Consider the following 26729-nt stretch of genomic DNA (forward strand, 5'->3'; position numbering starts at 1 on the left):
TTATTATTACAGAGAAAAGGGAATCATTTAACCATTAAATAAACCCAATAGGGCTGTTCTGCCCCAATAAGGGGTAATTATATCTTAGTTGGGATCAAGTACAGGTACTGTTTTATTATTACAGAGAAAAGGGGATCATTTTTAAAAATTAGAATTATCTATAGAGTCTAAGGGAGATGGCCTTTCCGTAATTCTGAACTTTCTGGATAATGGGTTTCCGGATAACGGATCCCATACCTGTACTCTTTATATTTAGGCCTATAGCTCGGGGCACAGTCTCAGTTGTCGGTTCTGTGCCAGAAGTAGAGCCCCAGAATGCACCAGTTGAATGGAATCAGCCCGGTACAGGGGGATTTGGTTAATGCACTTTAGTACGTATTCTTTAGAAGAAAATGTACATCACATGACTACATGGTAACCAGTGCAGTCTGCGGAGCATGTAAATAAAAGCATGGGCTCCGTGTCACGTGTTGGGGTTGGACGGGGAGTGCTGCTGGAACACAATGATTATGTTACTTTAGTGCGGCTTTTATTAATCTCACCTTGAACTCAGAAACCTGTGGAACAATGGGGCCCCTCCTTGCATTGTACTGCAGCTGTGCAGCCTGAAGGGAGAAACTGGGTGCTGGCACACAGGGTGCTTTTCAATTGGACCCATGTTTTCGGGGTTGTCAGGTGGTATGCGCTGAGTTTGGGCAGCCTGTGCGTCATCAGCCTAACAATATCTCTAAAAGAGGCTCATTTATTGATACAGTGCAAATGCTGGACTCAAACTGCTATTTTTATACCCACAATGCAATGTTTCTTTTCCCAAAATTGCAGCATAATTACTCAAACCCACTAAATTGTGTCCATTGCATCTTGAGTGCAAAACACAATATCCCCCCCCTGCGCTTTTGTGTTGGAATGGCATCAGTTCTAGACCGCTCCTATCATAACGGCATTAGCGCCTGATTCATTCAGTGGCGCCTATTAACACAACCCACTAAGGGAATCCTGGAATAAGTGCCAGGGCCCAGGCCGGTGGTAATCACGGGATAGTAGACATTTATAGGGGTTGTTTACCTTTGAGTTAATTTTTAGTGTGATGTAGAGCAGGGGCGGCCAATACGTTGATCGTGGTCCATCAGTCGATCCCCCGAGGATTCCTGGTGGGACTGCGATCAATCCGGGGATGCGGAAATGCTCCGTAAATGCGTACGCACACCACACATCCGCATTCCGCATCGGTCTGGCAACCCCTGATGTAGAGAGTAATATTCTGTGACACTTTGCAATTGGTCTTCATTTTTTATTTTTGGTAGTTTTTTAGTTATTTTGCTTCTTGTTCAGCAGCCCTGCGCTTGGAGTTTCAGCAGCTATTTGGTTTCTATGGTCCAAATTACCTTAGCAACCAGGGAGCAGTTTGAATGAGAGGATGGTTAATGAATAGGAGAGGGGCTGAATAATAATAATAAAACTGGAGCCTCACAGAGCAAAAAGGCAAATAGATCAAAACCTATAAGAAATAAGTAATGAAGACCAATTGAAAAGTTGCTTAGAACTGGCCATTCTATAGTTAAAGTTATCTTAAAGGTGAACCACCCCTAAATATCAAACTGCCATTGGATTCCATAGAATTGCTGCACATTCCCATTGGCTGTAGGTACCGGCGCCGTGTCATTGTGAGGATTAATACATACAGAAAGGATTATTGTCACTGGGCGGTTCTACTGCTTAACAGGTAGATAAGGACTGTCAGCTCTGTTGCCGGGAAGTAGAAAACACATTGTTATAGAGGAGCTGAATGGCAGCCCAGCTACTTGTATAAATGGAGCCATGGTTCCCTACATGAGTGGCTTTGGGGGCATCACGTAGGGTGCGGGTTTTTCACTGTGCGTCCAGCATGCATGGGTAATGTGCTGCTCTTATCCAATCACAGCCTGGCAGCCCGTGGCCCTTGCTGTGAATTGGTGCTGCTGGCATTGCCTGGGCAAAACCTCTCCCTCTTCGGTAACCCTGAAATCACCCAATGTGCCAAGACTTTTCCTGCCAGCCCACGTGCCAATGGTGTCTGCCAGTTTAGACAATTTCAGCCCAACTGCCCCAGACCTGCGACTCATAACATCAGTTTTTCCGTGGATAAAGCTGCAGTCTCAGTAAAAAGCCATTTGTGCCTTTATTTCATGTATTTCTACCCGGGATGTTCGGTTTCGGATATTTACACACATTTTTTCCTTTGCAGACTGACGCCGTGCCGTACGACTGATTCCTCTGGAATGCAGACATAACGCAGCCTTAATCATGGGTAAGTCCTTGTGTTTATTGGGGCAATGAGGGCATACGGGTGATTCTAAGAGCTTTGGCGGCACCACAAACAACCCCCCCAGTGCCCACTTTGGTGGCAGAGCAATGACCCAGACACAAGTGGTGGATAAATGGGCACTAAGGGGCACAATTTTGCACCTCTTGGGGCTTTGGGACATGCATTGCCCGGGATGCAAAATCCTTGAATGCAGGTATGGGATCCCTTATCCGGAAACCCGTTATCCAGAATGTTCTGAATAACAATAAAACAGTACCTGTACTTGATCCCAACTAAGATATAATTACCCCTTATTGGGGCAGAACAGCCCTATTGGGTTTATTTAATGGTTAAATGATTTTTAGAAGACTTAAGTTATGGAGATCCAAATAACGGAAAGATCCCTCATCCAGAAAACCTCAGGTCCCGAGCATTCTGGATAACAGGTCCGACACCTGCACAAAATACTTGCCACATTGTGTGTATTTATTGCACACTATTATTATCACACACGGAGGGATCTCGCTGTTCTGTTGCCATGGTGTTGGGCCATTGTGGTGCCGTACACACAGCGCACACAGCACACAGGCCTGTGTCTCAGCCATTGATAAATGGCCCTCAGTGCCGGTCTGTTCTATTCCTGGCCCTATTCTGACTGATACTCTGTGTATTTATAGCAGTCGGTTTACTTTTTATTTCCTGAGAAGCCTTCTGTCCATGGAAGGAGGCCCTGACTGTGGCTCGGCCCTTGGATTCCTCAGGACTGGGCGCTAGTTCAGCGCCGGTGCAGCCTTCGTCCATTGCTCACGTGAGCAATTCATTAACGCCCTGCTGTTTGTTTGGTATCCCTGGCTACCCTGGGAAGGAATAGTAATAGGTAACCAGGACTGGGCCGTCATTGCAAAGAGCAAAGATATGTACAGTATATACATACACACACATATATATATCCCTGACGAAAGTTCCTGTGTGGAGCTGAAACGTTGCTCTAAATAAACCTCTGATTATTATTTTGCAATACTTCTCAACCGTGTGTGAAAATCCTGCGTGTGCCATCACTCCTATGCCTATATATATATATATATATATAGCTATATGGTGGGATGTATCCCTTTTATTTTCTTAAAGAGGTGGTTCACCTTTCAAGTTAACTTTTAGGATGTCATAGATTGGTAAATTCTAATCAGGGGGGGATCAGATAGGATCTGTGCCACTGTGACAGAATGCTCTGTTATACAGATAGCTAGAATCTCAGCCATAAAGCAGGGCAGGACTGCTGCTTACAATGGGGGGATCAGATAGGATCTGTGCCACTGTGACAGAATGCTCTGTTATACAGATAGCTAGAATCTCAGCCATAAAGCAGGGCAGGACTGCTGCTTACAATGGGGGGATCAGATAGGATCTGTGCCACTGTGACAGAATGCTCTGTTATACAGATAGCTAGAATCTCAGCCATAAAGCAGGGCAGGACTGCTGCTTACAATGGGGGGATCAGATAGGATCTGTGCCACTGTGACAGAATGCTCTGTTATACAGATAGCTAGAATCTCAGCCATAAAGCAGGGCAGGACTGCTGCTTACAATGGGGGATCAGATAGGATCTGTGCCACTGTGACAGAATGCTCTGTTATACAGATAGCTAGAATCTCAGCCATAAAGCAGGGCAGGACTGCTGCTTACAATGGGGGGATCAGATAGGATCTGTGCCACTGTGACAGAATGCTCTGTTATACAGATAGCTAGAATCTCAGCCATAAAGCAGGGCAGGGCTGCTGCTTACAATGGGGGGATCAGATAGGATCTGTGCCACTGTGACAGAATGCTTTGTTATACAGATAGCTAGAATCTCAGCCATAAAGCAGGGCAGGGCTGCTGCTTACAATGGGGGGATCAGATAGGATCTGTGCCACTGTGACAGAATGCTCTGTTATACAGATAGCTAGAATCTCAGCCATAAAGCAGGGCAGGACTGCTGCTTACAATGGGGGGGGGTCAGATAGGATCTGTGCCACTGTGACAGAATGCTCTGTTATACAGATAGCTAGAATCTCAGCCATAAAGCAGGGCAGGACTGCTGCTTACAATGGGGGGGGATAGGATCTGTGCCACTGTGACAGAATGCTCTGTTATACAGATAGCTAGAATCTCAGCCATAAAGCAGGGCAGGACTGCTGCTTACAATGGGGGGATCAGATAGGATCTGTGCCACTGTGACAGAATGCTCTGTTATACAGATAGCTAGAATCTCAGCCATAAAGCAGGGCAGGACTGCTGCTTACAATGGGGGATCAGATAGGATCTGTGCCACTGTGACAGAATGCTCTGTTATACAGATAGCTAGAATCTCAGCCATAAAGCAGGGCAGGACTGCTGCTTACAATGGGGGGATCAGATAGGATCTGTGCCACTGTGACAGAATGCTCTGTTATACAGATAGCTAGAATCTCAGCCATAAAGCAGGGCAGGACTGCTGCTTACAATGGGGGGGGATCAGATAGGATCTGTGCCACTGTGACAGAATGCTCTGTTATACAGATAGCTAGAATCTCAGCCATAAAGCAGGGCAGGACTGCTGCTTACAATGGGGGGATCAGATAGGATCTGTGCCACTGTGACAGAATGCTCTGTTATACAGATAGCTAGAATCTCAGCCATAAAGCAGGGCAGGACTGCTGCTTACAATGGGGGGATCAGATAGGATCTGTGCCACTGTGACAGAATGCTCTGTTATACAGATAGCTAGAATCTCAGCCATAAAGCAGGGCAGGACTGCTGCTTACAATGGGGGGATCAGATAGGATCTGTGCCACTGTGACAGAATGCTCTGTTATACAGATAGCTAGAATCTCAGCCATAAAGCAGGGCAGGACTGTTACAGTAATACTATAGAAACAGGTAACATATAAGATATATATAATGTACCGGTATGTAAATATTGGGTGCAATTAAGCTAAAGCTCTATGGAAACTGCCCCGTCACATATTTCAGCTCAGCGCTCGCAGGAGATTACAGAAGAGAAAGTCGCTGGACAAACATTCCTATCTCTGGGTTTATTTACATTCCTGGCTGATGGGTGAAACTGCACTTGGGTGACACTGGGCCGCTCATATCAATTACACTGTGTTCTTAAAGTGGCCAAATGGGCAGATTTAGGCCCTCTACTATTCATATTCCCAACCACTGCCTGGTTGCTAGGGTAAATAAGACCCTAGCTACCAGATAGCTGCTAAAATAAAAAATGAACAAAAAGCTAAATAGCTGAAAAACCATAAAACAAATGAAAAACAAAGACCAATTGCAAATTGTCTCAGAATATCAGTGTCTACATTATGTTATAAGTTCTCCCCTAAGCAGAGCGAGGCTTTAATGGAGCTTCTTTCCCCCTCAAGGTAGGAGCAATGGTTTTTCCCTATGCAGGAGGCTTGTCCAATCAGAAGTTCCCTTACACAGGCAGCTTATGATGCTGGCCGAGCTGCTAGCTCTGCTGCAAGGGGATGGAAAGCAGATTTCCCTTGGAAATTGCGGGACACATCTAATAAATACATGTTGCAGGGCTTATTTACATGTAATTGCAATCAGTGCAGCCCTTCTTTTTTGTTTTGGACTTCTGTACCAGCCCAAGGCCCCCACATCCCTTTAGCAGGGAAGATCTGTGTCCCCCCAGTAGCCCCCCATCTTCTCTTCTGCTGATTACCTGCGCTTAGAGGCCCACTCGCTATATACTGTATATACACAATATGCAAGTTATAATACAAGGCTGGTTTATTCTGATTAACGTGATATTACAGCCCAGAAACCAGTGCAGTCTGCAGCAGAATGTATTATTCAGCCCTGTAGCGTCAGCGTCTATTGCTTGATTTCTGCTTGATTTCCCCACGCCCCCTAAGCTTAGCTTCTCAACAGCAGCCCAGAGCCCACTGAGCACGTGCAGAGTCACTGACACGCACAATCACACAAGTTCCGAGTTGACCAAAAAAATCACAATTATTGAAGGTTAAGAGCAGTCTAATCAGTAAATGGGGGGAAAAAAGCGTCGGTTTCCCTTTAAATTGAAGTTAATTCTGTAGAAAATCCCCCGATCCCTAATATTAGGTAATTGTGCCGGAGAGAGCGCAGTTCTCTTTTCTGATGACATAATGTGAGTTAAAGATGGCCACACAGCGTTGAGTCACGGGCGTCTCTTAGAGAATGAGAAATCCGCGCATTCCTTCCCCGGAGTGACTTGCAGGTGTCGCATCGTGGGGCTCATTCCATTCGGTGGGGAGAACCGGCGGTGAGTACGGCAGAAACGCCGCCTTATTCATTTCCCTTGTGTGGCGCCTCCGAAATTGGCATTTCTGATGCACAGCTGAGCCCCGGCCTCAGGATATTGGGCAATCGCTGCTTAAAGCTTCCTCTCACAGCTTTGTGTTGTGAGAGAAGGGGCCCTCAATAATGCAAGAAGGCGTTAATACACCATTGTTACAGTCAGAGCTGTCACAGAAGGCAGGGGCCCCAAATGCGCCATTGTTACAGTCAGAGCTGTCACAGAAGGCAGGGGGCCCAAATGCGCCATTGTTACAGCCAGAGCTGCCACAGAAGGCAGGGGCCCCAAATGCACCATTGTTACAGTCAGAGCTGTCACAGAAGGCAGGGGCCCCAAATGCGCCATTGTTACAGTAAGAGCTGTCACAGAAGGCAGGGGCCCCAAATACACCATTGTTACAGTCAGAGGGTGCCTAGGGGCAGCTGCATTGGCCTAAATGCAGTGGGTGCTGCTAGTGGCATACCGACAACGTACTGGGCCCCCCTGCAGGATCTTTAAAAGAAGCCGGCGCACACAGGTACTTAGCCGCCACCCCTGGTCCGGACCCCACTATGCCCCGGTCGGGGGTCTTCTTCTTTACCACTGGGTGCTTGAAGTTGTAGGTAGGAACGGGGAGGGGGGGGGGTGTAGCAGGTAGAATTGGGCAAGAGGGTCACAGTAACACAGGCCCCTCCCCTCACCAGACAGGGGAACCCCCCCTCAACTTTGTTGTTGTGTCCTGCGGCAGGCTGGCTGTGTGTCAATGTGTGTGGGGGGGGGGGGGATTGTCATTTTAAATGGGTGGTTCCCCTTTAAGTTAACTATTAGTATGTTACATAATGCCCTATTCTTAGCAACTTTGCAATTGGCTTTCATTATTTGTTTTTGATAGTTTTTTAATTATTCACCTTTCTCTTCTGCCTTTGCAACTTCCAAATGGGGGTCACTGACCCCGCCAGCCAAACCCTATTGCTCTGTGAGGCTCCAGTTTTATTGTTACTGTTACTTTTTATTACTTATCTTCTATGCAGGCCCCCTGCTATTCATATTCCCATCTCTCGTTTAAACCACTGCCTGGTTGCTAGGGTAAATAAGACCCTAGCAACCAGATAACTGCTAAAATAACAAATGAAGGGCTTGCTGGACATAAAGCAAAATAACTGAAAAACCATAAAAAATGAAGACCAATTGCAAATTGTCTTTACATCATACTAACTACTTTCTAATTTAAAGATGAACTACCCCTTCATTTTTATTTTCTATTTGGGCACCCACAGGCCCTAAAGCTGCCACCCTTGGCATGGGCCTTTGGGTGCCTATATAGAAACAACAGCCCTGCCAATAGCCAGACAGTTAGGTGTTGTCCAATGGCAGCGGCAGACCCTGTGTTCGCCAAGGGGGGCGGGCCCTGGGGGCAGGGGGGCGGGCCCTGCAGGGTCAGCTTCCTCTATAACCAATTTTCTACAAATAAAATGTGCCCGACCCTGTAAAAGCCCCGTGGGGAGAATTTCTAGGGAAAGGTTATCAAGATGGCAGCTCCCACTGATTTCTGTTCTTGTGAACTGCTGGTACAAAGGTCCCTGCAATTAGCTGCTTCCTTATTCCTTTCTTCTCCTTAACGAGAATAAAACCGAGAAGTTGGCTTGGTCGGAGAGAGAGAGAGAGAGTTCTGCACTTTGTGGAGTGGAATTTATAGGGTAGTGGTTACTTTCCCTTTAGTCCTGACCTTAAAATACATAGAATTGATTTAACATTGAAAGAGGAACCTACAGTATAAAGACATTGTCACCTTTATGTAGAATGTCCCATTCTTAGCAGCTTTGCAATTGGTCTTCATTATTTATTTTTTTCATCATTTTTCAAAGATTTCCCTTTCTCTCCTGACTCTTTCCAGATTTCAAATGGGGGTCACTGACCCCGGCAGCCAAAACCTATTGCTCTGTGAGGCTCCAGTTTTATTGTTACTTTTTATTACTTATCTTTCTATTTGGGCCCGCCTATAGTATTATTCCCAACTCTTGTTCCAACAACTGCCTGGTTGCTAGGGTAAATTGCACCATAGCAACCAGAAAGCTTCTAAGATACCAAACTGGAGAGCTGCTGAACAAAACTCTACATAACTGAAAATCCATTAAAAATATAGACCAACTGCAAATTGTCTTAGAATACCAACGTCTACATCATGCTAAAAGTTAATTTCAAGGTAAACCGCCCCTTTAATAGGTCAGTCAGATGAAGCAGCAAACAGTATATTAGAAGGGCCTAGTAATGCAGCTTGGCTGGTGGTGTCAGGGTGCCTTCCAGCTGTACTACAACACCCAGAATCCCCTGGGAAACACCAGCTGTGCTGCCTGTGCTTGCTGAGTGCATTTACAAGGGGTGAGTTCCCCTATACTCATGGAAGCGAGCCCCTATACTCACGGAAGCCAGCCCTTATACTCACGGAAGCGAGCCCCCTATACTCACGGAAGCCAGCCCCTATACTCACGGAAGCCAGTCCCCTATACTCAGGGAAGCGAGCCCCCTATACTCACAGAAGCGAGCCCCCTATACTCACGGAAGCCAGCCCCTATACTCAGGGAAGCGAGCCCCCTATACTCACAGAAGCGAGCCCCCTATACTCACGGAAGCCAGCCCCTATACTCACGGAAGCCAGCCCCCTATACTCAGGGATGCGAGCCCCCTATACTCACGGAATTGAGCCCCTATACTCAGGGAAGCGAGCCCCCTATACTCACGGAAGCCAGCCCCTATACTCACGGAAGCCAGCCCCCTATACTCAGGGATGCGAGCCCCCTATACTCACGGAATTGAGCCCCTATACTCAGGGAAGCGAGCCCCCTATACTCACGGAAGCCAGCCCCTATACTCACGGGAAGCGAGCCCCCTATACTCACGGAAGCCAGCCCCTATACTCACGGGAAGCGAGCCCCCTATACTCACGGAATTGAGCCCCTATACTCACGGAAGCCAGCCCCCTATACTCACGGAAGCCAGCCCCTATACTCACGGGAAGCGAGCCCCCTATACTCACGGAAGCGAGCCCCCTATACTCACGGAATTGAGCCCCTATACTCACGGAATTGAGCCCCCTATACTCACGGAATTGAGCCCCCTATACTCACGGAAGCGAGCCCCTATACTCAGGGAATGGAGCCCCCTATACTCACGGAAGCGAGCCCCTATACTCACGGAATTGAGCCCCCTATACTCACGGAAGCAAGCCCCCTATACTCACGGAAGCGAGCCCCCTATACTCACGGAAGCGAGCCCCCTATACTCACGGAATTGAGCCCCTATACTCACGGAATTGAGCCCCTATACTCACGGAAGCGAGTCCCCTATACTCACGGAAGCCAGCCCCTATACGCACGGGAAGCGAGCCCCCTATACTCATGGAAGCCAGCCCCCTATACTCACGGAATTGAGCCCCTATACTCACGGAATTGAGCCCCTATACTCACGGAAGCCAGCCCCCTATACTCACAGGAAGCGAGCCCCTATACTCAAGGAAGCGAGCCCCTATACTCACGGAATTGAGCCCCTATACTCACAGGAAGCGAGCCCCTATACTCACGGAAGCGAGCCCCTATACTCACGGAATTGAGCCCCTATACTCACGGAAGCCAGCCCCCTATACTCACAGGAAGCGAGCCCCTATACTCACAGAAGCCAGCCCCCTATACTCACGGAATTGAGCCCCTATACTCACGGAATTGAGCCCCTATACTCACGGAATTGAGCCCCTATACTCACGGAAGCGAGCCCCTATACTCACAGGAAGCGAGCCCCTATACTCACGGAAGCGAGACCCTATACTCACGGAATTGAGCCCCTATACTCACGGAATTGAGCCCCTATACTCACGGAATTGAGCCCCTATACTCACGGAATTGAGCCCCTATACTCACGGAAGCCAGCCCCCTATACTCACAGGAAGCGAGCCCCTATACTCACAGAAGCGAGCCCCCTATACTCACGGAATTGAGCCCCTATACTCACGGAAGCCAGCCCCCTATACTCACAGGAAGCGAGCCCCTATACTCACGGAAGCCAGCCCCCTATACTCACGGAAGCGAGCCCCTATACTCACGGAAGCGAACCCCTATACTCACGGAATTGAGCCCCTATACTCACGGAAGCCAGCCCCCTATACTCACAGGAAGCGAGCCCCTATACTCACAGAAGCGAGCCCCTATACTCACGGAAGCGAGCCCCTATACTCACGGAATTGAGCCCCTATACTCACGGAAGCCAGCCCCCTATACTCACGGAATTGAGCCCCTATACTCACGGAATTGAGCCCCTATACTCACGGAAGCCAGCCCCCTATACTCACAGGAAGTGAGCCCCTATACTCACAGAAGCGAGCCCCTATACTCACAGAAGCGAGCCCCCTATACTCACGGAATTGAGCCCCTATACTCACGGAAGCCAGCCCCCTATACTCACGGAAGCGAGCCCCTATACTCACGGAATTGAGCCCCTATACTCACGGAATTGAGCCCCTATACTCACGGAAGCCAGTCCCCTATACTCACAGGAAGCGAGCCCCTATACTCACAGAAGCGAGCCCCCTATACTCACGGAATTGAGCCCCTATACTCACAGGAAGCGAGCCCCATATACTCACAGGAAGCGAGCCCCTATACTCACGGAAGCCAGCCCCCTATACTCACGGAAGCGAGCCCCTATACTCACGGAAGCGAACCCCTATACTCACGAAATTGAGCCCCTATACTCACGGAAGCCAGCCCCCTATACTCACAGGAAGCGAGCCCCTATACTCACAGAAGCGAGCCCCTATACTCACGGAAGCGAGCCCCTATACTCTCAGAATTGAGCCCCTATACTCACGGAATTGAGCCCCTATACTCACGGAAGCCAGCCCCCTATACTCACAGGAAGCGAGCCCCTATACTCACAGAAGCGAACCCCTATACTCACGGAATTGAGCCCCTATACTCACGGAAGCCAGCCCCCTATACTCACAGGAAGCGAGCCCCTATACTCACAGAAGCGAGCCCCTATACTCACGGAAGCGAGCCCCTATACTCACGGAATTGAGCCCCTATACTCACGGAAGCGAGCCCCTATACTCACGGAAGCGAACCCCTATACTCACGGAATTGAGCCCCTATACTCACGGAAGCGAGCCCCCTATACTCACAGGAAGCGAGCCCCTATACTCACAGAAGCGAGCCCCTATACTCACGGAAGCGAGCCCCTATACTCACAGGAAGCGAGCCCCTATACCCACGGAAGCGAGCCCCTATACTCACGGAAGCGAGCCCCTATACTCACGGAATTGAGCCCCTATACTCACGGAAGCCAGCCCCCTATACTCACGGAATTGAGCCCCTATACTCATGGAATTGAGCCCCTATACTCACAGGAAGCGAGCCCCCTATACTCACAGGAAGCGAGCCCCTATACTCACGGAAGCCAGCCCCTATACTCACGGAAGCGAGCCCCTATACTCACGGAATTGAGCCCCTATACTCACAGGAAGCGAGCCCCTATACTCACAGGAAGCGAGCCCCTATACTCACAGGAAGCGAGCCCCCTATACTCACAGAAGCGAGCCCCTATACTCACGGAAGCGAGCCCCTATACTCACGGAAGCGAGCCCCTATACTCACGGAAGCCAGCCCCTATACTCACGGAAGCGAGCCCCTATACTCACGGAATTGAGCCCCTATACTCACAGGAAGCGAGCCCCTATACTCACAGGAAGCGAGCCCCTATACTCACAGGAAGCGAGCCCCTATACTCACAGAAGCGAGCCCCTATACTCACAGAAGCGAGCCCCTATACTCACGGAAGCGAGCCCCTATACTCACGGAAGCGAGCCCCTATACTCACGGAATTGAGCCCCTATACTCACGGAAGCCAGCCCCCTATACTCACGGAATTGAGCCCCTATACTCACGGAATTGAGCCCCTATACTCACAGGACGCGAGCCCCCTATACTCACGGAAGCCAGCCCCTATACTCACGGAAGCGAGCCCCTATACTCACGGAATTGAGCCCCTATACTCACAGGAAGCGAGCCCCTATACTCACAGGAAGCGAGCCCCTATACTCACAGGAAGCGAGCCCCTATACTCACGGAAGCGAGCCCCTATACTCACGGAATTGAGCCCCTATACTCACAGGAAGCCAGCCCCTTTACTCACGGAAGCGAGCCCCTATACTCACGGAAGCCAGCCCCCTATACTCACAGGAAGCGAGCCCCTATACTGACAGGAAGCCAGCCCCCTTTACTCTTGGAAGCGAGCCCCTATACTCACAGAAGCGAGCCCCTATACTCACGGAAGCGAGCCCCTATACTCACGGAATTGAGCCCCTATACTCACGGAAGCCAGCCCCCTATACTCACGGAATTGAGCCCCTATACTCACGGAATTGAGCCCCTATACTCACGGAATTGAGCCCCTATACTCACAGGACGCGAGCCCCCTATACTCACAGGAAGCGAGCCCCTATACTCACGGAAGCCAGCCCCTATACTCACGGAAGCGAGCCCCTATACTCACGGAATTGAGCCCCTATACTCACAGGAAGCGAGCCCCTATACTCACAGGAAGCGAGCCCCTATACTCACAGGAAGCGAGCCCCCTATACTCACAGGAAGCGAGCCCCCTATACTCACAGGAAGCGAGCCCCTATACTCACAGGAAGCCAGCCCCTTTACTCACGGAAGCGAGCCCCTATACTCACGGAAGCCAGCCCCCTATACTCACGGAAGCCAGCCCCCTATACTCACAGGAAGCGAGCCCCTATACTCACAGGAAGCCAGCCCCCTATACTCACAGGAAGCGAGCCCCTATACTCACAGGAAGCGAGCCCCCTATACTCACAGGAAGCCAGCCCCTTTACTCACGGAAGCGAGCCCCTATACTCACGGAATTGAGCCCCTATACTCACAGGAAGCGAGCCCCTATACTCACAGGAAGCGAGCCCCTATACTCACAGGAAGCGAGCCCCTATACTCACGGAAGCGAGCCCCTATACTCACGGAATTGAGCCCCTATACTCACAGGAAGCCAGCCCCTTTACTCACGGAAGCGAGCCCCTATACTCACGGAAGCCAGCCCCCTATACTCACAGGAAGCGAGCCCCTATACTGACAGGAAGCCAGCCCCCTTTACTCTTGGAAGCGAGCCCCTATACTCACAGAAGCGAGCCCCTATACTCACGGAAGCGAGCCCCTATACTCACGGAATTGAGCCCCTATACTCACGGAAGCCAGCCCCCTATACTCACGGAATTGAGCCCCTATACTCACGGAATTGAGCCCCTATACTCACGGAATTGAGCCCCTATACTCACAGGACGCGAGCCCCCTATACTCACAGGAAGCGAGCCCCTATACTCACGGAAGCCAGCCCCTATACTCACGGAAGCGAGCCCCTATACTCACGGAATTGAGCCCCTATACTCACAGGAAGCGAGCCCCTATACTCACAGGAAGCGAGCCCCTATACTCACAGGAAGCGAGCCCCCTATACTCACAGGAAGCGAGCCCCCTATACTCACAGGAAGCGAGCCCCTATACTCACAGGAAGCCAGCCCCTTTACTCACGGAAGCGAGCCCCTATACTCACGGAAGCCAGCCCCCTATACTCACAGGAAGCGAGCCCCTATACTCACGGAAGCCAGCCCCCTATACTCACAGGAAGCGAGCCCCTATACTCACAGGAAGCCAGCCCCCTTTACTCACGGAAGCGAGCCCCTATACTCACGGAAGCCAGCCCCCTATACTCACAGGAAGCGAGCCCCTATACTCACAGAAGCCAGCCCCTATACTCACGGAAGCCAGCCCCTATACTCACGGAAGCGAGCCCCTATACTCACGGAATTGAGCCCCTATACTCACAGGAAGCGAGCCCCTATACTCACAGGAAGCGAGCCCCTATACTCACAGGAAGCCAGCCCCCTATACTCACGGAAGCGAGCCCCTATACTCACAGAAGCGAGCCCCTATACTCACGGAAGCGAGCCCCTATACTCACCGAAGCGAGCCCCTATACTCACGGAAGCGAGCCCCTATACTCACGGAATTGAGCCCCTATACTCACGGAAGCCAGCCCCCTATACTCACGGAATTGAGCCCCTATACTCACGGAATTGAGCCCCTATACTCACAGGACGCGAGCCCCCTATACTCACAGGAAGCAAGCCCCTATACTCACGGAAGCCAGCCCCTATACTCACGGAAGCGAGCCCCTATACTCACGGAATTGAGCCCCTATACTCACAGGAAGCGAGCCCCTATACTCACAGGAAGCGAGCCCCTATACTCACAGGAAGCGAGCCCCCTATACTCACAGGAATCGAGCCCCCTATACTCACAGGAAGCGAGCCCCTATACTCACAGGAAGCCAGCCCCTTTACTCACGGAAGCCAGCCCCTATACTCACGGAAGCCAGCCCCCTATACTCACAGGAAGCGAGCCCCTATATTCACAGGAATCGAGCCCCCTATACTCACAGGAAGCGAGCCCCTATACTCACAGGAAGCCAGCCCCTTTACTCACGGAAGCGAGCCCCTATACTCACGGAAGCCAGCCCCCTATACTCACAGGAAGCGAGCCCCTATACTCACAGGAAGCCAGCCCCTTTACTCACGGAAGCGAGCCCCTATACTCACGGAATTGAGCCCCTATACTCACAGGAAGCGAGCCCCTATACTCACAGGAAGCGAGCCCCTATACTCACAGGAAGCGAGCCCCCTATACTCACAGGAATCGAGCCCCCTATACTCACAGGAAGCGAGCCCCTATACTCACAGGAAGCCAGCCCCTTTACTCACGGAATTGAGCCCCTATACTCACGGAAGCCAGCCCCCTATACTCACAGGAAGCGAGCCCCTATACTCACAGGAAGCCAGCCCCTTTACTCACGGAAGCCAGCCCCCTATACTCACAGGAAGCGAGCCCCTATATTCACAGGAATCGAGCCCCCTATACTCACAGGAAGCGAGCCCCTATACTCACAGGAAGCCAGCCCCTTTACTCACGGAAGCGAGCCCCTATACTCACGGAAGCCAGCCCCCTATACTCACAGGAAGCGAGCCCCTATACTCACAGGAAGCCAGCCCCTTTACTCACGGAAGCGAGCCCCTATACTCACGGAAGCCAGCCCCCTATACTCACAGGAAGCGAGCCCCTATACTCACAGGAAGCCAGCCCCCTTTACTCACGGAAGCGAGCCCCTATACTCACAGAAGCGAGCCCCTATACTCACGGAAGCGAGCCCCTATACTCACGGAAGCGAGCCCCTATACTCACGGAATTGAGCCCCTATACTCACGGAAGCCAGCCCCCTATACTCACGGAATTGAGTGGGATCCCCTATACAGATAGGAAATCTGTTATCCAGAGTGACATAATCAGGAGAATCCAGCAATGCCATTGGTTGCTTTTAGTCTGTATTAATAAAGCAGTGCCTTGTACTTAATCACTAAGATGCACATTATTTATTTGCCTTATTACATGGCGCACATACCTAGAATCCCCCCCGGATCCCAAGCACTTTTGGTACCAGACCCGGTACCTGTGTGCTGAGCCCCAGAGACAATGGGCGCGTTTATTTACCCTAATGGCCGTAGGGAAGCGCTTACGCACACTTAATGCTATTTTTCTGCAATTCCTGGAAGTAATGGGCCCGGTGTTGCCCCCGCTGTTTCCAGAAAGCCGTTCCTTTATCGTGAATGGTAGGTGCCGCTCACATGACTGTAACCCTTTGTTCCCTGGGTATTACACTTGACATGCAGGGACATTGCTTGTGGTAACCTCCCTCCTAAGTCTGTTTAGGCCTTTTCATACTGCAGTGCTGTAAATGATAGCAGGGGAGAATGGAAAGGCTTGTACCCAATTAGCACTGGGCTCTGAGAGGACAGAGACATCAGCCCAGGCCCCACGCCCCATTAGCCCAAGGCCATACCGCTGAGTAAAATTAATTCTGGGGCAAATGATAGGAAGCAGGAGAAGGGCAAGTAACTAAGTGAGAGGGGGCAGAATACTGTGACACGTTTGGGTCCCCCCGCTCCTCAGAGTTGACTGTGACAGTTAAGGGGCCAACCATTCCTCCATCTACAAGTGTCGCACTGGGATACCTGCACCCACCAGTGAGCATGAACTCAAGGGGCCACCACCCTGGGCACTGCTGCTGCCCCACCCCTACTCCATGGTGACTGCAAACCTACACCCACCATCGCCACCCATGCCCCCCAGTGCCACCCACATCCAACAGTGCCCCCCATGCCCCCCAGTGCCACCCACATCTAACAGTGCCCCCCAGTGCCACCCACATCCAACAGTGCCACCCATGCCCCCCAGTGTCACCACAAACACCAGTGCCACCCATGCCCACCAGCGCCACCCACACCCACCAATGCCACCCATGCCCACCAGATCCCCCCCAGTGCCAACCACACCTACCAGCGCCACCCATGTTCCCCCAGTACCACCCAAGCCCCCCAGTGCCACCCATGCCCCCCAGTGGCACCCATACCCACCAGGGCCACCCATGCCCCCCAGTGTCACCCATGCACACCAGTTCCCCCCAGTGCCAACCGCACCTTTCAGCACCACCCATGGCCCTCAGTGTCACCAATGCCCACCAGTTCCCCCCAGTGCCAACCACACCTACCAGCACCACCCGTGGCCCTCAGTGTCACCCATGCCCACCAGTTCCCCCCAGTGCCAACCACACCTACCAGCACCACCCATGTTCCCCCAGTGCCACCCATGCCCACCAGCACCACCCACCCATGGCTGCTGCTAACCCTAGCTCCCTGTTCTGCGCATCCCACTGGCATTCTTGCGTGCCAGTGGGCCTGGACTGGCAATGTGTGGATTCTGCCAAATGGGGTAGCTGTAAGGTGCCACAGACTGTCCCTATTTAATGGACTGGCGGGGGGGGGGGCTGTTTGGTTCTGAGTGTTTTGAGCTTAGAGGGAATAAACTTCAGCACTGAGGGAAACAAAACACCTCGGTGACTGGGTATAAAGTCCAACAGTAATATATATATCTGTAAATCTGTGATTGTGCCTCAGGAGTGGGGCTGAATCCCTCGTGCCCATGCAGCTAATCAGTTCCGGATCTTTCCTTCCAGATGAAGAGGAGGCCCTCCAGCTGATCATGAAGGATCTGGCGGCGCTGGGGAAGTGCGGGGGGCTGTTGGATGGCCATCACAGAAAGATCTGCAAGCAGGTGATTAGCCCTCTGTTTCCCTTCCCTGATAATCACATTTCATTGGCTGTTGTTCCTCCCAGGCAGTAGGGGTTCTGGGTGCAGCGGAACCAGAACTGGGCCTGTGTTCCTTAAATAAAACAAACTCTACTCCTATTTCTGTGTTACACTCATTAGTGGAATTGCCCCACATCTTTACTCTGCGTCTCAGAGTACAGGGACCTGCGGCTGCCCCCATCAGTACAGTGATCCCCTAAAATTACTCTAAACAGCCCCCAGAATAACATACCTACCTTCCTCCCTGCATGCAGATATATTTTGTTTCTCTATTACAAGCAACAGAACTGCAGCTCTTTTAGTTACTTCCTGCCCCTTGTTATCTCTCTGACTATGAAGATCTCAATGTGCCTACTGGGCATGCTCACCAGCTCTGCTCCAATAGAAATCAATCAGACATGTGCAGTAAGCTTCTTTTTGAGGTCATAATAGCCAGAGAAGGAGGGCTCAGATAGCAGAAGAGGGCGGAGCTTTACAAGACAAGGAAGTAACTAAAAGAGCTGCAGTTTTTTTGTTTGCAATAGAGAAACAAAATAAATCTGCATGCAGGGAGAAGGTATGTTATTCTGGGGGCTGTATAGAGTAATTTTAGAGGTTTTTTAAAAAAAATAAAGTTTACTTATTCTTTAAGAGGCCTTTAGCCTCTTACCTTTATATGGGCACAGAACCCCTCAGTGACTGCTAATATCCTTATCATTTACAGTAGGGGGTACATTACCCCTTATAATACATGAGTGATACTCAGAGTTCCCTGTATAACTCAGCCTGCAGCCTTGTGCCTTTATATGGGGGGCACAGAACCCCTCAGTGACTGCTAATATCCTTATCATTTACAGTAGGGGGTACATTATCCCTTATAATACATGAGTGATACTCAGAGTTCCCTGTATAACTCAGCCTGCAGCCTTGTGCCTTTATATGGGCACAGAACCCCTCAGTGACTGCTAATATCCTTATCATTTACAGTAGGGGATACATTATCCCTTATAATACATGAGTGATACTCAGAGTTCCCTGTATAACTCAGCCTGCAGCCTTGTGCCTTTATATGGGGGGCACAGAACCCCTCAGTGACTGCTAATATCCTTATCATTTACAGTAGGGGGTACATTATCCCTTATAATACATGAGTGATACTCAGAGTTCCCTGTATAACTCAGCCTGCAGCCTTGTGCCTTTATATGGGCACAGAACCCCTCAGTGACTGCTAATATCCTTATCATTTACAGTAGGGGGTACATTATCCCTTATAATACATGAGTGATACTCAGAGTTCCCTGTATAACTCAGCCTGCAGCCTTGTAGCTTTATATGGGCACAGAACCCCTCAGTGACTACTAATATCCTTATCATTTACAGTAGGGGGTACATTATCCCTTATAATACATGAGTGATACTCAGAGTTCCCTGTATAACTCAGCCTGCAGCCTTGTACCTTTATATGGGCACAGAACCCCTCAGTGACTGCTAATATCCTTATCATTTACAGTAGGGGGTACATTATCCCTTATAATACATGAGTGATACTCAGAGTTCCCTGTATAACTCAGCCTGCAGCCTTGTGCCTTTATATGGGCACAGAACCCCTCAGTGACTGCTAATATCCTTATCATTTACAGTAGGGGGTACATTATCCCTTATAATACATGAGTGATACTCAGAGTTCCCTGTATAACTCAGCCTGCAGCCTTGTGCCTTTATATGGGCACAGAACCCCTCAGTGACTGCTAATATCCTTATCATTTACAGTAGGGGGTACATTATCCCTTATAATACATGAGTGATACTCAGAGTTCCCTGTATAACTCAGCCTGCAGCCTTGTGCCTTTATATGGGGGGCACAGAACCCCTCAGTGACTGCTAATATCCTTATCATTTACAGTAGGGGGTATATTATCCCTTATAATACATGAGTAATACTCAGAGTTCCCTGTATAACTCAGCCTGTGACTGCTAATATCCTTATGTGTTACAACATGGGGTACATTACTCTATATATAGTTACCTGAGTGTAATGCCAATAATGATATCAGGGCTCTGTGACGTTTATTAGCCCAGGGTATTAGTATTAACTGCAAGAAATGCTTTGCTATTCAGTGCAAACACACAGCCATTCCAGTAAAACGCCCACTAATCCTCAAGGGGTGTTGCAATTCCCAGACGGGGGGGGGGGGCATTAACTTTATACCCCTGTTCGGGGCTATTTTTTCTCCACTTAATTCTTTCCTGCGGTTTAGAGATCAATAATTGCTGTCACCACCCACCAATCCCATCTGCTACAACTTAGCCCCATAGACCAAAGCTGTCCGATATGTGATAAATTGACTCGTGTAGGAAAACCCCCTTCCTAGAATTTACACTGCATTCCAGCACAGATATGGAGACCCTGCTCATTGCCCAGCTCTCTTGGCTGTCAGAGGATTATGGGAGTTGTAGTACAACAATAGCTAGAGGATGTACTACTCTGACTGTAGCTATTTATATGATTATCTATGATTTTTAGCATGTGTAGGCCAAAGTAATTAATAATGATGGCTTCCATATTGGATCCACGGGCAACTGGTCTATATATTCAAAAAGCTATAATGTTATATTTAAAGGGAAAGTATTACTTTTCCCTTATAATATATTAAATTCTGTGTTTTATCGGTGTGTCTCCTCGGCACAACAAGTGATTTTGTGGTGTACACCAGGGGTAAAGCGTAGGGATGAGAAACACAATTGCCCCCCCCTCTCAGGCCGGCAGCTATGGGGGGGGCTGCATATGAAGAACTTGTGCAATAAGAGATATTTTCTAGGCCTGCCCAAAGTGTAGTCATCCAGCTAATAAAATACGATTCCAAGCTTCTCCCAACTTACTGCTGCTTGGCCCTCCCTGAGTTACAGACCCTGTTCTAATAAGGGGGCTGTAGGAATCCCCCCGGACTGTGGCCCTGGCCCTGCCGGTGTGGGTGGGCTTCCCTGTGTCTCCGAGTAGTGCCTGGGAGATGCTGACAGAGAGAGATCCACCCAAGTCAGTGATGACAGACAGACAGACAGACAGACAGACAGAGAGTGGACGCATCAGAAATACTTGGGAAAAAATGTAGTTTTTGTAATTAGTTACAGTTTGGAATCTCAACCTTATATTACAAAGCTGGTTCCGATCAGCCCAGATTAGCAACACACGACCCAGTACACAGATATCTTGGAATCTCAACTTAAGAACAAATATTTAGTTCTTACTAGCTCCCCTGTAATTAGCTGTGTTAAGTCGATCTAATTAGCTCTGTATAAACAACGTCTCCCTTCACTCCTTTGTTGCGACCGTTTTGTCTTAAGGTGGCCATACAGGCTAAGATCCGCTCGCTTGGCGGGGTCGCCAAATGAGCGGATATTCTCCCAATATCCCCTCCTACGGGTGGGCAATATCGGGCTAATTGGGTCAAATTAGAACAACGGGTATCAACGAGCCGATGCGGTCCCCGATCCAACTAATTTTTAAACCTGCCCGATTTCAGGCCAGATGTTGGTCGGGTAGGCCCGTCGTTAGTCCCCAATCACAGGCAGATAAGCTGCCAAATCAGTCTAAGGGACAGATATCGGCAGCTAGCATTGGCCCATGTATGGGCACCTTTACACATAATCAGAGAGTTTCAAATATACCTCGCAAGAACCAGGAAGTTAGAAACATGGAGGAGCTTCAGTTTCCTTGTTTGCCCTGTTAAGCTCAAGAAATAACCAAAAATAAAATGAATTAAACAATTCATTAATTAAAACAATCAGCCCAAGCCCCATCCATTGCACTCATGTTGGAAGTGCCCCGACTAAAGGTAACTTTATACTGTTAGGGTATTGGTTCTTTCTGTGCATGTGATAATGAGGTGTAGGCGGCTTCCTGTGCTCTTATTGGACGGAGCTCACTGCTAATTAATGAAAGTTCTTGTTGGATCTGAATGAAAGGGCTAAGCTTAATTAAATTGCAGAGATCACATGTTCTCCTGTCATGGGATGTTGGCAAAATGATTCCTCCTTGATTGGGGGTCTTATTCGCTTATGCAAGAAGAGCTATATGCCCAATATTACCCAAAAATGTGTGTTTTATAATATTTATAGAGATTGCTGCCACAGGAGACTCTCAAATGGTGGGTGGGGCTTATAATAAAGTGGGCAGAGTTTTAGGGGAATCAGAGGTGTAACTGGGTGTGGCCAGGGCAGGGGGTGTGGTCTAAATTATATCTCTTTTTTAAAATTTAGTGACGTATGTAGCTAAGGGGCTCTGACTCCTGCATGAAGAGGGACAGGATAAGGGGATAAGGGAAAGTAACTTGATCATTTTTAGATATAGTAATCTTATATTCAGTTATCATTTTGACATTAGTTTCCCTTTAAATAGGGGGTTATAGAATGGCCAGTTCTAAGCAACTTTTCACTTGGTCTTCATTATTTATTTGTTATAGTTTTTGAATTATTTGCCTTCTTCTTCTGACTCTTTGCATCTTTCCAGTGGGGGTCACTGACCCCGGCTCCAGTTTTATTGTTATTGCTACATTTTGTATATTTCTTTTTTATTCAGCCCCTCTCCTATTCATATACCAGTCTCTCATCCAAACCACTCCCTGGTTTCTAAGGTAACTTGGACCCTAGCAACCAAAACGCTGCTGAAACTCCAAACTGCAGAGCTGCTGAACCGAAAACTAAATAACTAAAAAACTACAAATAATAAAAAATGAAGACCAATTGCAAATTGTCTCAGAATACCACGATTTGCATGTTAATTCAAAGGTGAACAACCCCTTTAAGAGGAGATAAACCTGGTTTACTTGCCATTACGGTTGTTACCTGTCATGTCTTGTACCCGAGAGGCCGGTGTTAGTTTGGGCTGCCCAGTTCAGCCACCCCTAGATAGACATCATAGCCCCGCCCCCTATGTCTCGTTGCTAACACTGACCAAGGTGGCAACCATGTTTTTTTCTACACACTTATGAGATATCAACCTAGAGACAAATATGTCCCTTTATGGTATTACTTGCCCTTTAAATGGACATGTTATTAGCCATGGATCGCTCTCTATAGGCAATGCTGTAGAAATACCCCTCCCCTCGGCCGCTTCTGCCCCACACACCTTATTATTCCCCTTGCCGTTGCTGTGTGGGCGGGCAGAAAGAATTTCATGTATTTACAACTTGTCTGCGTGCCGAGAACACAAGAGCTTGTTTCCATAATCTCATTCTCCAGATGACGAACTCGAGGAGAAAAAAAGCTTCCTCCTATGATCCTTTAGCAAACACTGAATGCAGCTGTGACCATCATATATATATATATACAGTCTATATGTTCTGTACTCGATGGGGGATAGAGGGTTAATGGGGTTGTGGAGAAAAGGAACGTTTAGTGGGTTTCTCACCCTTTACACTGGCATCTTAGTAGGCTGCCATCATAGTGATCTAGAACACCTTGCCCCTCCCCTCCACACGTACACACCATCTTAGTGATCTAGTCCCACCCACTACTTCATTTAGAAACACCTTGCCCCTCCCCTCCACACGTACACACCATCTTAGTGATCTAGTCCCACCCACTACTTCATTTAGAAACACCTTTCCCCTCCCCTTCACACGTACACACCATCTTAGTGATCTAGTCCCACCCACTACTTCATTTAGAAACACCTTTCCCCTCCCCTTCACACGTACACACCATCTTAGTGATCTAGTCCCACCCACTACTTCATTTAGAAATACCTTGCCCCTCCCCTCCACACGTACACACCATCTTAGTGATCTAGTCCCACCCACTACTTCATTTAGAAACACCTTGCCCCTCCCCTTCACACGTACACACCATCTTAGTGATCTAGTCCCACCCACTACTTCATTTAGAAACACCTTGCCCCTCCCCTTCACACGTACACACCATCTTAGTGATCTAGTCCCACCCACTTCATCATTTAGAAACACCTTGCCCCTCCCCTCCACACGTACACGCCATCTTAGTGATCTAGTCCCACCCACTACTTCATTTAGAAACACCTTGCCCCTCCCCTCCACATGTACACGCCATCTTAGTGATCTAGTCCCACCCACTACTTCTTTTAGAAACACCTTGCCCCTCCCCTCCACACGTACACGCCATCTTAGTGATCTAGTCCCACCCACTACTTCATTTAGAAACACCTTGCCCCTCCCCTCCACATGTACACGCCATCTTAGTGATCTAGTCCCACCCACTACTTCTTTTAGAAACACCTTGCCCCTCCCCTCCACACGTACACACCATGTTAGTGATCTAGTCCCGCCCACTACTTCTGCTGTTTGAATGCAAAACTCCTCCCTCCTGTCAAAATGGCTGAATGCCATGGGACTCATATACCAGACTAAAGTCAAACAAACCAGTTAAACACTCCCTGACGATTGCGCTGGATGTAGGCCCTTTGGGTGCTGGTAACTTTGAGAGATTATCGTGAGCGCCAATCACCAATTGTAAGTGGCCAGTTAACCCTATATGCTCCCTGACTCTTGGGAGTTCCGTACTTATGAGCTTCAGACCTTCCTCAGTGGTTGGACCTTCCTCAGCTCATACCAAAAGCAATGTTTATAAATGAATCCACTGCAGCCGGCTACAGTTAAATGTGTATCGAGAATAGTAAATTATCTTGCACCTCAAAGTCTTACCCTCACTACTTTGGGTCCCATTTGAGGGGCATCTAAAAAGTTTGGGGAATCTCTACCCTATCCAGTGGCCTATTAATCCTGTGCATCACTCAATGCCGGTTGGACATGAGTTGGGCCAATGTTAGACATGAGTTCGGCCCATGTTGGACATGAGTTGGGCCAATGTTGGACATGAGTTGGGCCAATGTTGGACATGAGTTGGGCCAATGTTGGACATGAGTTGGGCCAATGTTGGACATGAGTTGGGCCAATGTTGGACGTGAGTTGGGCCACTGTTGGACGTGAGTTCGGCCAATGTTGGACGTGAGTTCGGCAAATGTTGGACGTGAGTTCGGCCACTGTTGGACGTGAGTGAGTTCGGCCACTGTTGGACGTGAGTGAGTTCGGCCACTGTTGGACGTGAGTGAGTTCGGCCACTGTTGGACGTGAGTGAGTTCGGCCACTGTTGGACGTGAGTGAGTTCGGCCACTGTTGGACGTGAGTGAGTTCGGCCACTGTTGGACGTGAGTGAGTTCGGCCACTGTTGGACGTGAGTGAGTTCGGCCACTGTTGGACGTGAGTGAGTTCGGTCACTGTTGGACGTGAGTGAGTTCGGCCACTGTTGGACGTGAGTGAGTTCGGCCACTGTTGGACGTGAGTGAGTTCGGCCACTGTTGGACGTGAGTGAGTTCGGCCACTGTTGGACGTGAGTGAGTTCGGCCACTGTTGGACATGAGTTCGGCAAATGTGTGTCCATCACTGAACGTAGAAAGTGTACAAAGCGGATAAAGCCCTGAGTGTGCACCAATGGGAGAGGAAGGTCCACGTAGACATTTGTTGAGGCGTCCCGTGCTTCCGCGGTTCATTTGCAGCCAAGCAACGTACCAGCAAAGCGCCAATGACGCGGCTGTGACAGGCTGTCATGTGAGTGTGTCCTTGATAAACGATCCTGATCCGACCGGAGCAGAACTGCGCCCCGGGGAGATGATAGAGATGTCAGGCTCTGGGAAGGGACAAACGACTTCCGACCTTCTCCTTGTGATGGAACCATTACAGATCTGTGATACCTGCACCCCGGCCCCCCACTCTATTGTACAGAACTGGCCCAACACTGGGTCTTGCTTGTAACCAATCCAATTCAATTCCAGGGATTAAAGGAAAACCATCCCCCCAGAATGAATACGTAACCAACAGATTATTAAGTGAGTAGAAGATCCCACTTCCAAAATGGCCAACTCTGACCCCAACACTGCTTTGACTTACTCAACTCACACATAATTTGTACTTGTGGGGGTAGGACAATATGAAGGGTATTGGGCACGTAAATGGCTCCCGCGTTCCAGAGGAGTGAAGCCGTTCGCCGTCGGAGTGCTATTTGGCGATTGGCTGTCTGTGGACCGGAACATTGTTGCACTCAGCTGTGCCCGATGGTGGAAGCCCATTATGTCCCACAAACAGATTGTGGCTGCGAGGAATGTCAGTATATACATTTATTCGTTTCCTTTCAGTGGCCTGTGGGTTTGGCTGGAGCGTTGGGGAAGGAACGACACACAGTGATCTAGAACTTCATGCATTTGGTGATTACCTGGAACATACCGGGGTGATAAGGAACGAAGGGAGCGATGAATCCATAACGTACCCAATGATAAAAGTTATTGGCACAATTGGCGCTGCCCCCCTGCAAACACCGTACATTCATTTAAACAAGTGGACACGGCTGGATTTATAAACTTACATCGTGTCCGAGTGCCGGCTGCATGGCATTTGGACACAATGTTGGCCGTATGGGCTAATAGTCGGTGCAGCTGGAGAGCCAAGGTGGTGACCAGTGTCTGTATATGGGCAACTTTAAATTTGCATCTTTCACTTCTGATCAGGGTCAGACTGGGCCAGTGGGACACTGGGAAAAAAACCCGGTGGGCCCCGTCGACCCAGACCCCTATCCTTACCTGCTACTCCCCTCCCTCCCCAGATGGCAGTGAAGTATAAAGTACGAACGTGAAGGGTGGGGAAAGGGCTGGCAGTGGGTGAGTGGGTGGGTAGGAGCCCCTGAGGGGGTGTGGGTGCCCCTGGGGCAGCAGCCAGTGGTGCCCCCCAACCTTCTTGCACCACACATTCCGGTCTGCACCGCACCGCTATTTTTTAAAAAAAGGTAGGAGAGGGCCGGGGAGGGGGGGGGGGGGGACTACAATACAGCAGCCCCCGTGGCCCAGGCCTCCCTGGAACCCAGGCCCCCCCCATGATTGTGGGGTCTGCTGTATATGTAG

The 26729-nt window shown here is 49.5% G+C and overlaps 1 protein-coding gene across 2 annotated transcripts in view; it reads left to right on the top strand.

Moving 5' to 3' along the window:
- The window catches only part of map3k22 (mitogen-activated protein kinase kinase kinase 22), an 88908-nt gene that overhangs the window by 30034 nt on the left and 32145 nt on the right, over nt 1-26729 (top strand). For both annotated transcript variants that reach the window (XM_004915596.4, XM_002938005.5), the window contains exons 2-3: nt 2225-2287; nt 17697-17794. In XM_004915596.4, the coding sequence (XP_004915653.1) occupies nt 2284-2287; nt 17697-17794 (102 nt within the window). In that variant the 5' untranslated portion in view covers nt 2225-2283. The remainder of the gene's footprint in view (nt 1-2224; nt 2288-17696; nt 17795-26729) is intronic.

Source organism: Xenopus tropicalis, chromosome 6 (genome assembly GCF_000004195.4).
Source record: "Xenopus tropicalis strain Nigerian chromosome 6, UCB_Xtro_10.0, whole genome shotgun sequence".
In the NCBI taxonomy this organism is placed as follows: domain Eukaryota; kingdom Metazoa; phylum Chordata; class Amphibia; order Anura; family Pipidae; genus Xenopus; species Xenopus tropicalis.